The 14,147-nt window shown below is 38.0% G+C and overlaps 1 protein-coding gene across 2 annotated transcripts in view; it reads left to right on the forward strand.

Annotated features, from left to right (window-relative positions):
* Positions 1–14,147, forward strand: part of OSBPL2 (oxysterol binding protein like 2) — a 38,592-nt gene that overhangs the window by 19,439 nt on the left and 5,006 nt on the right. Inside the window, exons 4-11 of one of the 2 annotated variants that reach the window (XM_050907334.1) lie at positions 4,006–4,153; positions 4,396–4,471; positions 6,175–6,309; positions 7,391–7,488; positions 8,207–8,389; positions 11,308–11,415; positions 12,191–12,280; positions 12,929–13,049. In XM_050907334.1, the coding sequence (XP_050763291.1) occupies positions 4,006–4,153; positions 4,396–4,471; positions 6,175–6,309; positions 7,391–7,488; positions 8,207–8,389; positions 11,308–11,415; positions 12,191–12,280; positions 12,929–13,049 (959 nt within the window). Of the gene's footprint in view, positions 1–4,005; positions 4,154–4,395; positions 4,472–6,174; positions 6,310–7,390; positions 7,489–8,206; positions 8,390–11,307; positions 11,416–12,190; positions 12,281–12,925; positions 13,050–14,147 lie in introns of both variants that reach the window. The other variant, XM_050907333.1, reaches the window with a different exon arrangement.

Here is a 14,147-nt window from a genome sequence, read left to right on the forward strand (position 1 = left end):
ACTTCCTCTGTGAAGAAAATTCTCTGGATAGTTCTTCACAGAACTAGAATACTTAGAACTTCATTGAGAAACAGCTTTTAAAACTTTCTCAATGGGCTTGTAGTAGACAAGCCAGCTGATACTTAAGGTTGAAAGTATAGTGATTATCTAGCTGTGTACCCTAGTGGTTTGGTTTTGGTTGGTTGTTTTGGTTGTTTGGTTGTTTTGGTTGGTTGTTTGTTTTGGTTGTTTGGTTGTTTTGGTGGGTTTTTTGTTTGTTTGTTTGGTTTGGTTTTTGTTTTTTGGGTTTTTTGTTTTGTTTTGTTTTTTTAAAGTAATTAGGTGGAGTTGCACTCTAATAAAGCAGACTTTACACTTCTGATATATCTTATTTTTCTGGAGCAGCCATTTAATTTTTGTTGTTTGTATGCAAGACACTTGTTTGAATTGGCATTTATTCGCTTACCAATGACATATTGTTGTCCATAAATAATATATATATAGCTGAATCTAAATTCCCATTGTGCTGTACAGGAACAGGGCAAACCAATTCTGAATCATGGAGAAACAGAAAGACTAGTGTGGATAAAAACAATGAACACGTGATAGGATTTGCAAGGTTTCAGGTACAATGTAAAGACTGTAATTCCAGTAACATTTTTCATAACTATTCCCCTATAAGCCAGTTGACTATTCCTGTTATGAAGCTTTACTTTTACATTTAGGTGTGTTTATCTCATTGAAGTGCCCATTAAATGTGATGCTGTTCCTTACGTTGTGTGCGCTTGATCAGCTTTCTGGGTGAGGGCACATGCACCAGAAAGCTCATCTGTTTTTCCCAATTTCATCAGTCAAACTAATAAAAGTTATTTTGTTATGCCCTACAGTACTTGCCTTTTCCATCTCCTTGTACTGTAACAGTTTCCAAAAAAAGCTAATATGTGGTTAGAAATGCCATTTTTACATTATAAATATTTTGTTGTGGGTTAACTGAAGATAGGCATGTGGGTTTTTTTAAGACGGGTGTTTCAGGGTAGTCTTCATTTTAATGACCTGAATACGTATATGACTGTCACACTTTCCAATTTAGTACTAACACTGCTAAGGTGTGGTTATTGCTGTGTAATTACATGCTTGTGACATCAAAATGTAGGAGATGGTTTAATATATGACATCACCCATTACACCTGCTGTTTACCAAGTAAGATCATATCGGTGGTACTTCCTTGTGCAGTTTTGAGTGTTATTATCATGGTCTTGTTCCCTGAAAAAATGCAACTTTTTGTTTCTGAATGTGTGCCTTGCATGAATTGCTCTAATAAAGTAAAAGCACCCTGTTGGAGATGTTAACAAAAAGAAAAGTTGAAGTACTACTTACGATAGATACTCTCTATTTTTAAAAATCAATGACACAGGATCACAACATTTTACTCTATTTAAAATTGAAATAATCTTTGTCAAAACTGATTTCTTTACTCCATTAGAGTGCTTATATGCTTTGTAATATTTTGGGATCTTTCTGTACCCACAGCTGGACTTTGGGATAGGCTGTAGCTGAGTGCGATGGTAACTGTCAGCACATAGAGAAGTGGTTGCCCAGGTTGTGATAGCTGGAATGAAAGGAATACAAAAATGATGTTAGTGTTTTCCTTAAAACTGTGGCAAGAATTGTATGCCAGCAAATATGCGTGTTTTCATGTTGCTTTTGGATTCTGACTCTTAAATTGGAAGCTGGAAACTAAAGTTGTCTTATGGTTCTTGATGAAGAATTGACCCTTGTGGCACTCAGAAGGGACTTAATGCTCTTTGAATTATTTTCAACAAAAATGTTCCTTTACGGATGGTCGCACTCAGAGTTGCAGTCAACGGCTCAATGTCCAAGTGGAGAGCAGTGACGAGTGGTGTTCCACAGGGGTTGGTATTGGGACCGGCACTGCTTAACGTCTTTGTCAGCAACATGGACAGTGGGATTGAGTGCACCCTCAGCAAGTTTGCCAACGACACCAAGCTGTGCACTGCAGTCAACACGCTGGAGGGAAGGGCTGCCGTCCAGAGGGACCTTGACAGGCTTGAGAGGTGGGCCTGTGCAAACCTCTTGAAGTTCAACAAGGCCAAGTGCAAGGTCCTGCACGTGGGTCAGGGCAACGCCAAGCACAAACACAGGCTGGGCAGAGAATGGATTGAGAGCAGCCCTGAGGAGAAGGACTTGGGGGTGTTGGTTGACGAGAAGCTCAACATGACCCGGCAACCTGCGCTTGCAGCCCACAAAGCCAACCGTATCCTGGGCTGCATCAAAAGAAGCGTGGCCAGCGGGTCGAGGGAGGGGATTCTCTCCTTCTACTCTGCTCTCATGAGACCCCACCTGGAGTACTGTGTTCAGCTCTGGTGCCCCCAACATAAGAAGGACATGGACCTGTTGGAGCGAGTCCAGAGGAGGGCCACGAAGATGATCAGAGGGCTGGAGCCCTCTCCTATGAAGACAGGCTGAGAGTGTTGGGGCTGTTCAGCCTGGAGAAGAGAAGGCTCTGGGGAGACCTTGTAGCAGCCTTCCAGTACCTAAAGGGGGCCTACAAGAAAGCTGGAGAGGGACTTTTTACAAGGGCATGAAGTGATAGGACAAGGGGTAATGGCTTTAAACTGAAAGAGGGAAGGTTTAGATTAGATGTAAGGAAGAAGTTTCACTGTGAGGGTGGTGAGGCACTGGAACAGGTTGCCCAGAGAGGCTGTGGATGCCCCCTACCTGGAAGTGTTCAAGGCCAGGTTGGATGGGGCTTTGAGCAACCTGGTCTCGTGGAAGGTGTCCGTGCCCATGGCAGGGGGGTTGATGATCTTTAAGGTCCCTTCCAACCCAAACCATTCTATGATTCTATGACACCAAATGATCAGCAGGGCTTTCTGTAGTGATACTGTGACAGTTGTGAAGGGGGACTATAATAATGCATCATTTTAGGGTGCTCTGTATTGACGCTGCAACTGATCCTTATTGGTCGTTAACAATTGTTTCGTTTCTGCAGTCTGTCTGTGTAGCAGCATAGACAAGAGGCCTGTTGCTGTTGATAGTGACCAAGTGTTTGTGTATATATGCATAAAAAGTTTTTTACTGTTTTCTTATTTAAAGGCGTATGCAAAAATAAATTGTTGTTATTCTCAGTGTGTGTGGGGAAGTAGTGTGACTTAAAAAAAATAAAATAGTTAGACTAAAATCTTGGATTGTTTGTTTAGTCCAACTTGTACTTAGGGCTGCTTGATTACAGAAGCTTGTGTTCCTTTAGATTCCTGTTGGTTTAACTTTTTTTATGGTTAAAGCTGTTCAAAGCATGTTGTTATTGGGGGTGCTGGCATTTAGTTACAGTGGTGTTTCCAGTAGCTATCTACCCAAGTGGATGGAACTGGATCATAGGAAATGGAGCCACCGACTGTAGGTCATGCTTTGGGTCACTTGTAGAGCTCAGGGAATGATTCGTCTTGATGTCCACAGGCTCTTGCTGTAACCATTAGGGAAGTGTTATATGATTTGCACACATGGATGGCAAAAAGAAGTTAGATATCTTGCATTTCTGTTGCTCTAGTAGTCTGGATGTTTGCTGCTGGATTGTGAAATGGCCCTTTTCTCTTTTTTTAGCTCCTTACCTGTTAGCAGTATAAGTAGACTAAGTTAAATTTTTTTAACGTCTTTGAGGAAAACTACGTAACTGAACAAAATTATTGTAATCACACTGCAGCTCTGAAGAAGAGACAATACAGCTAACCTGATTAGGAGCCACTGAAGAACTTGTAAGATTCTAAATTGATTTTATATTCAGCAGTGTGAAAAATCAGTTGAGAATGGTTGATTCTAATGCAATACTTGGCTCTCAGTACTCTTGGAAATTAGGTCACTTAATAAGGGGGTTTCACTCTGATATTCTTTAAAATAAAGTAACCTGGTATAAGTGTACTTACGCTGTGAGAGTTACAAAATGTGAGTGGCACTCTGTGGCATAATAAGGTTCCTAAGAAAACTATTGCCTTATGGTTTTTATACAGGCTTTGATTCTGACAATTCTTCAGGAGACTTTTCAGAAGCAAATCATAAAGTTGCAGAAATGCTTGATCTAGATCCACACCAAAGCAGTAGGACTGGAAAGCATAACGGAGAGACAGAGATTCAAGAAAATGGAATTAAGAGACACAGGTAAACACATAGTACTACATAGTAAAGGATAAGTGAGTATGTGCTGGCTCATTATCTTTTGGGGCATTACTCATTGGAAGAGGTTAATTCTCTGGAACTGGAAAGACATTTCACTTGTCTGCTTCCTATGTCAACTCTAGGTTAATGTTTTCCTTCCTTTATAAATTACTTCAATACCTACAAATGAAAATGTCGTCTTGTTTAAGGGGCTGATAATGACAGTTGTTTTTTTCCAATTACAGGACATCATTACCTGCCCCAATGTTTTCTAGAAGTGACTTTAGTGTGTGGAGCATATTAAAAAAATGCATTGGACTGGTAAGTTAGCTTGGATGACACATGCTGATGTTAGGTCTCCTAACTTCAACTGGTTAATTTTATTGCTTAAACCTTAAAACATAGAATAATACCTGGTGCGTTTTGCATTTTTTTTTCTGTAGGGAACATCATCTTAAACTGCAACTCTCTAAATCTCAACATTCATTTACTAACAGTACTATTTCCTTACCTTCTATACCTGTTGGAGCATGTGGATTGGCATTTCTAATGCCGTCGTATAAGAACTAGACTAAAGCCATTAAAAATATAGTAAAATATGGTTTGATTGACACAATGCTCTCTTCTGTGCTTTTTTTATTCTTTACTTAGCAAAATGTGATTTAGGGCTTTATTTTGGCTTGGTCCCGTCCCCCCCCCCCCCCCCCAATTTAAGCAGTTTGTGCCAAAAAAGTTGATTTCCTCTGATTGAAGGGATAGAAAAGTTGGGATCTGTTAGAGTTTCTTAGAGAGCCCACTGTAGGCTTGGGGTATTAATGGTGTGATGCCATTGGGTCATAAGATTTGTTCTTGGACTCAGAGACACAGACCTTTACATTGCTCTGTTGTTAAAGGACCCCCATGCTTGCATCGTTATTGGCAATCACTGCTGTTTTCTTTTAATCCTTTAAGAATTCAGTTACATGTTTGATTACTTCATTCTTATTAGGAATGAAGATGATGTTCTACACTGGAGGGCCTTGCTGCCATAGCTGCTTTTTAGAAGCATTAAGCCATTACATTCATATCTAGTCTAGGTCTGCCAGTACAGTTCTTTGTGAATGCAACAGACAAGTCAGTGAGCCCTTCTGCTAGCTTAACTTATGTCATCTAGGAGATGCAGCTGTACTGCCAAAACTCCTTTTGTTAGGATGAGTGACCTATCTACTAGGATGCTTGGCTTGGACCAAATCAATTTAAGTCAGTTAGGGGTAAAAATGTTTTTTTTTTTTTTTTTTTCCTTACTGCCTGTGCCAATGGGAGGAAAATGTTGCATTAACTTCATCTGGTGGCATTCTCCTGTCCGCTAAGTTTTAAGCACTTAAATGATGCTTTAGTGCTCAGTCATGAGTGCAACTTTTTAATTAAACAGCCAAATTTGCTTGGATATAGTAAAAGACCTGGGGAACTGGAAACCTCTGTGTGAACTTCATGTCTGTCTTGTATCGACATGTGAAATGAGAAACATTCTGATGCAAATAACAGGTTGCTTAAATAAAGCCACTAAAGTTTGTTAGAACAATTCAAATCCTATGCTTTATGTAACTGTTCCTTTCAAAAAATAATTTGTGGTTACTGCAGTAAAATAGTTAGATTTTATGTAAATAGGTATGTGAGGATTTCAAAGGAATGCGTGGTACTTAAATATCAGTAGTGAGCTGGTTGGCACATTATTGCTGCTATCTATGGAAGTTTTAACCTCTTCTGTTTTATGTAGACCACTGAATAGAAGGTAACATTTTAATTGAATTTACTAGCTTAGCTGGATCAATTTTTGAAGTTGTTTATTCTTTCAGACTGCTAGTAGGGTTCTGCAGCTTCTAACCCCTTTCAGCTGTAGCACTTAGAGGTCTACTATAGGCTTGCCAAATGTCTTTTGAAGAATGCTATAAATAAACGCACCCACAACTTATTTTCAAATTCTTGTTGTCAGTTGTTAATTTAGTGTTATGTCTCAGAAATTAACTTATCCTTTTGTTACCTAGGAGCTGTCTAAGATTACGATGCCTATTGTCTTCAACGAGCCATTGAGTTTCCTTCAACGGATAACAGAATATATGGAACATATATACCTCATTAATAAGGCTTGTAGTCATGCAGACCCCCTGGAAAGAATGCAGGTAAGTGACAGCTACCACCTTCTGGTTAGTTCAGAAGAAGTTTTTCTCTCCCAGAGTCTTTCATTTTAAGACAATTTCTCACTTGAGTGTATTTCTTTCTCTGGGGCTATCACAAGAATGCCCATATTTGTCTGTCTAGACAAGTTTCTTGTTTCATAGTGGCTGTATCAGATATTTGTGACACTTTCACACTTGATGCTGTGCACAGTTTGAGCCAAAAATCTAGTGCAGGAGAGTGCCACAACTGATGATGCCCAAGGACCTCAACCCTTTTCAGGACTGCTTTAACTGTGACTCTTTTTGTGGTTTTATGTGTTGTGAAGATGAAATCTTGGCTTTAACTCACCCTAAATTGATTTGTTGAGTGGCTCTGTGATTTTTAAGTTACTGGATGAAAAATTGTTGTGACAGGGACAAACTTTACCACTCTTTTCTTCTCCAAAACTGGTTGTTGTTGGGAGTAGAATATAGTAGCTGGCTGGTCTCACAACAAGGAACTGAATATGGTGAAACCAGGCCTGTGTACATTAGGTTATACTGGTATTGCTCATAGCTCTGTTTTTACTTAAGTGAAACTGGAACGTATATCTTGTATTTTGTGTTTGTGTAGTACATACCCCTACTTATCAGCCTGCAGGAGCTTCTAAGTATCATTTGTACCTGCTGGTATGATTCAAGAAATCTCATCTGTGTTAGAAATAATGCTTGCCTGACACTAGGAAGAGCAAGACTCTGTTCCCAATGAGCTGAGTGTGGGGGACAGTCAAAATAGGGAAAAAACAGATTTAAAACAACAGGCTGTCCTTCTTGTAGGTGGAGAAGCATGGGGCAGAGTGTAACCTGACAAAATTTACTACAGAAAATAATTCCTTTTGGAAATGAGATTTTTATTAACTGCTTATATTTCCCCACTTCTGTGTCCCTTATCCTATGGCTTACAGATGATTTGGCCTTAAGCAATATATAGCACTTTCTTTTTGGAAGAATAATGAAATACTGTAATGTGCAACAAATATAATATATTAAACTTAGAGTTTTAATGTACTGTTCTCATAACAATGTGTTCTTAATTTGCTTATAGGCTGTAGCTGCTTTTGCAGTTTCTGCTGTAGCTTCTCAGTGGGAGAGAACTGGCAAACCATTTAACCCGCTGTTAGGAGAAACCTATGAATTAACTAGGTAATAATTACTTTAAATTGGGAGCTGGGGCTATTTGTGTTCTTGAGTCAGCAGACTCTCATACTAGTTCGGTTGTTTATTCAGTGAAATAAATAAAAATCTACTAAAATATATTTCTGAGCATAGCTAAAATTCTTTTCCCCAGACCAGCTCAAAATCTTTGAGAAGTTGTTATAAAAGCTGGTAATTTTATTTTTAGGTTTAGGCAGAGCATTCTTTGAATTTTTCAGAGAAAAATTCGTCCATGTTCTTCCACCAAAGACATTTCCTGACCAGACACGATTAATTAATTTAAATAGTGTTTTGCTGATCATGTCAGATAGAGGAGTTAGTCTGAAGGACTTCCAGCTTGCTTAAATAAATGGGTGATATGTCTGTAGTGGAGGAAAGAATTTTCAGTCAGACCTTCTCCTGCTGCCCAAAGACTTTCAGTATTTTCATGAATTATTTCAGTGAAACTTCTTCAGATGCCTTTCTGGTTAGAAAGTCATTTAGGTGTTTGAATGTGGATTGGTTTTGGGTATAAAGAGAAAGTGTTCAGAGTACAAATTCTTTCATTTCATTAATTGTAAATATGTCATGGGACTAGAAAAGGAAAAGTCTCACCTTCAGTTTAATCTAAAAATCCTTCAAAATTTTTTAAAGTGTCAAGTAACTCTTTTCTTTTGTAACATTAAAAAAATATTTACTGTTTAATGCTCTTTTTTGTTGTTGCTAGGGAGGATTTAGGATTTAGGTTTATATCTGAGCAAGTCAGCCACCACCCACCTATTAGTGCATTTTATTCTGAAGGCCTCAATAAGGACTTTATTTTTCACGGATCAATCTATCCCAAACTAAAATTCTGGGGAAAGAGTATAGAAGCGGAGCCTCGGGGAACAATTACTTTGGAGCTTCTGAAGTGAGTATGAGAAGTAAATACCCTTTTTATGTTGATCTCCTTAACATTTACTTGAATAAAAAGATAGGTGATAATCATTCTATTGGGTATTCATAGGTGATTATCTAAAAACATCTTGCTGAAGAGGTTGTAAGAGTTTATTTACAAGTTAATTTTCACTGCTTAATTTCAGGGCTCTGGTTTAAGTTATGCCATGCTTGCATAGCTGTATCAATTTGACCCAGTTTTACCACTATGAAAATTAACATTTCTTAAAAATTGAATGCTACGAAAGCTAGTTCTGTGAAGGCCTGTAAAATTTAAATAGAGAGATAAAATTCTATTACTGGACTATTCAAGCTCATCTCGCTTTTAAATATTGTTGTTGGTTTTGATTGTTTGTGTGCATATGTTTGTGTGGAAAGAACTGCATCTTTGGAATAGCTGTTCAATGTGATAAGGGAACGTGAGAAACTTGTCAGGATTGCCTTGTCACCTCTTTTAACACTTCCTGTGTATGATCGCCTTCCTATTAAAATCAAGAATGCCTCTCCAGATTACTCCCAGGCTTGTCTCTAATTGCGTATGTGTCTCATAAATTATGTGACTTCCCATAAGTTGGTTTGTGCCCTGGTGGCACAAAGACTCTTGAGCTTTCCCGAGTTGGACACAAGGATGCACTAGATAATAGTTGCAGAAAAAGTATTCTGCAATTGAACACCTAAAGATGCTCTTATAAAAGCTTTCCTCAGGCCTAACTCTGAGGTTGTTTTGAAATGTCGTCTTATGAAATTTCTAGACATTTGGTTTCAATAAAGAGTCAGCTTGCCTGCCATATCAAGCATTGACTTTTCCTGTAGTTTCTTTTGAAAGTATAGTTTAATTTTCGAGCTGCTAGCATCTAATCTTCCAAGCTTAGAAAAGTATGAACTGGTCTTGGATATAAGTAGTGATGGAAATAGAGGAAATTTCTTCTGAATGTAGAAGGAACTATGAATGTTAGTGTAGAATGCAGACGTGACAAAAATAAAGTTTGTTGCTTGAGGGAGAGCCTTTATTTAGAAGACTATTAAAATTCTTGCTCTGCCTAATCAAATTACAGGGCACAGATTTAAACTGGAATATAAACGATTAAAGCATTTATTTTAAATAATTGCTTCAAGTTAGCAGCAGAAGTTGAAATCAAATTTTGAGCCTCTCAGTGTTGTGATTCATACTGTTCTGTTGGTTTGAGTAGCCTGAGAACTGCACAGGGCCTGAGTGAACAAGTAACTGTTTAGGAAGCAAAATTGCAAGTCAATGTTAAGTACTGCATTTATGTTAACCATGACTGTTTTCAAAACATGCATTAGAAAACGCACTTCTTCCTCACTTCTCCAGCACAAATAAGTGTTTCAATTTATCAGCACTGGCCATGAGTGTCTTGTGTTTTGTTTTATGCTATACAGCTTTTGGTGTCGAGTAGTTCATGAATCAAAATGTGTGCTAAGGCTGGTGGGATGAATTTGGGGGGGTTCTGGTATTTTTTCCCCACTTGAAGAGTAGTCATTGTTCTAAAGTATGCTTGAATACAAGTTGCTGTGGAAAATAGTCAGACTTCAATGATCTGGTTTTTCTCTGTGCTGGAAAATGACAGACCAGTTGGAAACATTAAATAGGAGTGTTCTCTCCATACTTACTGGAAGTAGAAGTACAAGGCATTTGTTACAAAGAGGACACTGCTTGTTTCTGTATTTTTTTGTATTAAAATAGAGTTTGCAAGCTTTCCTAAGATGGATTGATTGCCAACCAGGTAACTTCAGCATTTCTTTTACCAGCATGGAAAGATGAGTGAGAATAGATGGCTTTGACTCTGCTGAGCTCGTGATAATAGGAATCCTGTTGTTTAACATTGTGAACACTTTTAGAATAATGTCTTTTAAGGATTTAGAATCTGTTAACTCATCTTTGTAAAGCTTTTCACAAAACATTAGAACCAAACTGAAACTAAGTGGAAAATTCTTCAATTCTAGGACTTTTCCTTCTTCTCAGTAAATCTTTGGGAAAAGGATGGAATTGAGTAATAAATTGGATTTTTAAATGTCATGTTTATGAAGCATGGATATAGTGCTGTCATGTCCCACTGGTGTTAACCAACCAAAAAAACCCCAAAACCACACGCACCCCCAAAATTGCCTTCAGTGACATTGGAGCAGATCTCATACACAGATCTGGAAACTTGTGGCATATTTGTGGAAACCACTTACGCAGTTTGCTGACTCGTGTCACTCTCTTCAGGTTCAAAAGCCTTTACCACTCAGTGTTTGTAAAATGAAAAATTGTTTAAGTGGGTTAGTCTGACCAGCCCTTGAGGAGGAGCGTCTTCATATCAAACCTTTGTCAGAACTGGTAGTGACTCACCTCTCTGCTGGAAGACTCAAATATTTATGTTCAGTGCTTTTTTTATCACAAAAAGGTACTCTCTAGATTATGATAGAGGTTTACAAGAAAGAGCTTTAGGAAGAAGTTTGCAGTGCTGCTGCAGTAGTTGAACAGAAGATGCTATTAGGAGTTAGTTTGTCAGTCTGGTTCTCCTGTGAGTATTATGTTTTATCACATACAACTTTAAAAGTGCAAACGAAAAAGATGAATTGCTGGACTGCTGTTTATGTTGGGCTGGAATTTGTAATCAAAAGCACAGCAACTGTAAAACTTACTATTTCAACTCGGTGAGGAGGAAGAAAAATAAAGGGGATATCACTTTATTAACTTGCACTAATGTTTAGATACACACATTTTTGGCTTATAAAGAAAAGTCTGTTTCTTTTCTGTTTTGAAGTTAACTGCAGGCTGTTCATAGGAGTGCTAAATATTTTGCCCTGCCATGAACAGAATTGAAAACAGGCTTACATTCCATCTCAAACTCAAGAAAATGATTTATTTCTCTATTTTCTTTACAGACATAATGAAGCTTACACATGGACAAATCCAACCTGTTGTGTACATAATGTAATTATTGGTAAACTGTGGTTAGAACAATATGGAACAGTAGAAATTGTAAATCACAGGTAATGCTAATGGTGAAACTGAGGGCTGGCTTGTAGGGACTGGTCCATGGTCACTTTTGTTACGAAGCAGATAGTAACTTAGTTACAAGTTAGATAGTTACAAAGCAGATTGATTTTTGTCAGATACATAGGAAGCTTTGCTTTGTAGGTCCAAAGAGTTGTCTTTTTTTTTTTTTTTTTTTGTCTCCCCCCCGCCCCCCCGCCAGATGCAGAGTATTAGTTGGACTGGGCTTAGTATCATCATAATATTAATGAAAAGGCACAAGGCTAGATGGCTTATGGGATACAAAGATTTGTGAGTTACCCATTCAAATTCAGCCCTATTGACAGAGAACAGAAATTAAATTTAACTCCAGAACCATTAAATGGAATAATTGTCAGAGGCTTGCAGTGGACCTCCATCGTGTTGATTGTGATTTGGCACTTTTTTTAGTTTTGATAATAGAGAATGTCTTAACTTAAGGGTACAGCACAGAAAAATGACTGCAGAGTAGGATAATGTGAACTTAAAGCATGTCAATTGTTCTGCCAACTGCCTATATAAAAGCTTTTTACCTTATATAAAATAAATTACCTCCTGTAATGAAGAGGGGGGAGAATTTTGTGAAAACTGTATTAGTTCTGCACATGTTTTTTTGTCAATAAATGGGAGCTTTTAATAACTACCCCCCAGCTGACTGTAACTATATGAAAAAAGCTAAGTAAGGTAAAAAAGTAAACTTACTAATGTATTTAGGAGCTTGCTGCTTTAAGCATGTACTTATTTCCTCTACAGTACTGGAGATAAATGTGTCCTTAATTTTAAACCATGTGGACTGTTTGGGAAGGAGCTTCACAGAGTAGAAGGATACATTCAGGACAAAAAGTAAGTGATAAAAGCCTCTTGGCCTCTCCGTTTCTGAGCACTGTGGCATTTCTTTAGTGCTGGCATAGTGACCACAACTGATGTGACTGCAAAGTTGCTAGCAATGCAGATTGTAACCCATTTCTGTTCTCTGTGTCAGTATTAAACCCCTTGATTCTAGGATTATAATTTTAAGCATTATTAGAAAAACTCTCCAGTCCAGTCTTTGGAAATAAAGGTATCCAGGGAAAATGCAGAGTAGTTGCAACTGATTTCACTGTTGTACAGTCACAATTCCAGTCTTGAGTTTAAAATAATGAGAATATGGTTATTAGAAATTTTTAGTCAAACCCAAACCTGTTTCATGACTCTGAGTCTCTGTATTGTAAACTATTGGCTTTATTGCACCCACACTCGTTTTAACAGTGGCAAAAGCATGTGACTAAGTCATGAGGATGTGTTCTGTGGGACTGAATGCCAGAAAGACTGGAATAAGCTGAAACCTTTTCTTTGCATTATCAAATATCTGACTTCTAAGAAATCTGCAAAGAAACAAAATACAACAAAGTAGGAAGCTAGGTATTTAATATAGATCAGAATCTGCATGACTTGGCTTAGAGGGCTTTATAAGAAGCAAAAGCTAAGTCTCCTTTGCTTTCTCTGCAGCAGAAAGAAGCTGTGCGTGATCTATGGCAAGTGGACAGAATGCTTATGGTGCACTGATCCCACTACGTATGAGACTTACAAAAAGAATGAAAAGAGAGGTGGTGAGCAGAAGAAATTGAAGCCGGTAAGGTTAAGCATTCTTTAGGGAGAAAAGATACTGAAATATTAGAAATTAAAGGAAAACATCTTCTTTACAGAAATGGTCAGATGGTGGTGAATGGAGGGTTAAAACAGTCCGTCTTTTGGTGGGATCAGAGATGGGCAGTGTTAGTCCCATGGGAAGGCATTGCACTTTTAACTTGTGTAGCCTTTCATGTGAGCTGCTGGTATTGAAGAGAGCTCATAGAAACGGCGTTTGCTAGAGATTTGTCAAAGAGAAGTCATCAAATATCAACACCCAAGCTGATGTTGTCCGGTCTTTGAATGAGGAAAGTGGCTCTACTGCCAACTCCAGATGTAAAAATATTAGGATTTAGGCTTTAAAAAAAAAGTAATTACATGGTTTTTAAGTCAGTTATGCTTTTTGGTGATGCAGCCTTTCAGAATTTGACGTAGGTAGCCTTGACAACAAAGGGGTCTGGAAACATGCGGGATTTTTTCATCACATGTAAGCAGTGTCAGGTAAGTTACTGCCAAAGCCTCAGTGTTATATGGAAAATGCAAAATGTTGTATGGTGCAGCAGAGGACTATTGGGTTTCCTGGTATCAACAGGGTCTTGCAGACCCTGGTTGCTCATTGAAAATGAAAATGGTAAGTTAAACAGAAGCTAATCACTTAATATTAAGAGGCTCAAACTTTTTAAAAAATGTATTCACATCAGAAGAATCTAGAGCAACAACAGGCCTTGCTTTTGGCTCTGGATTCCGTCATGGTACAGGCTTATATTTTGACTTTTTTTTTTTTTTTTTTTTAAATAATAAAGTTCTGTTCATCTTATGAAAATCAACTCTTTCTTTCCTTCCTTCCTGTTGAATCTATATTTAGATGGGGAACTGTCTAACAGTAAACCAGATGTTGACATGGAAAATAGTCTAAAAGAGTCTTTTTAAATAATGAATACTCAAACCAGAGGATTGAAATTAGACTCTTAACCATATGGAGCTGTTTTCTAGTGTATAAAACAGGCTCTGTTTAACTTAATAGGGTATTTTTGAATAAAATAAATGAGCCATGTCAGAGGGGGCAGGAAAAAAATAGGGGGTGGGAGTGAGGGGAGAGAGG

The sequence above is a fragment of the Gymnogyps californianus genome, chromosome 17 (genome assembly GCF_018139145.2).
Source record: "Gymnogyps californianus isolate 813 chromosome 17, ASM1813914v2, whole genome shotgun sequence".
Taxonomy (NCBI): domain Eukaryota; kingdom Metazoa; phylum Chordata; class Aves; order Accipitriformes; family Cathartidae; genus Gymnogyps; species Gymnogyps californianus.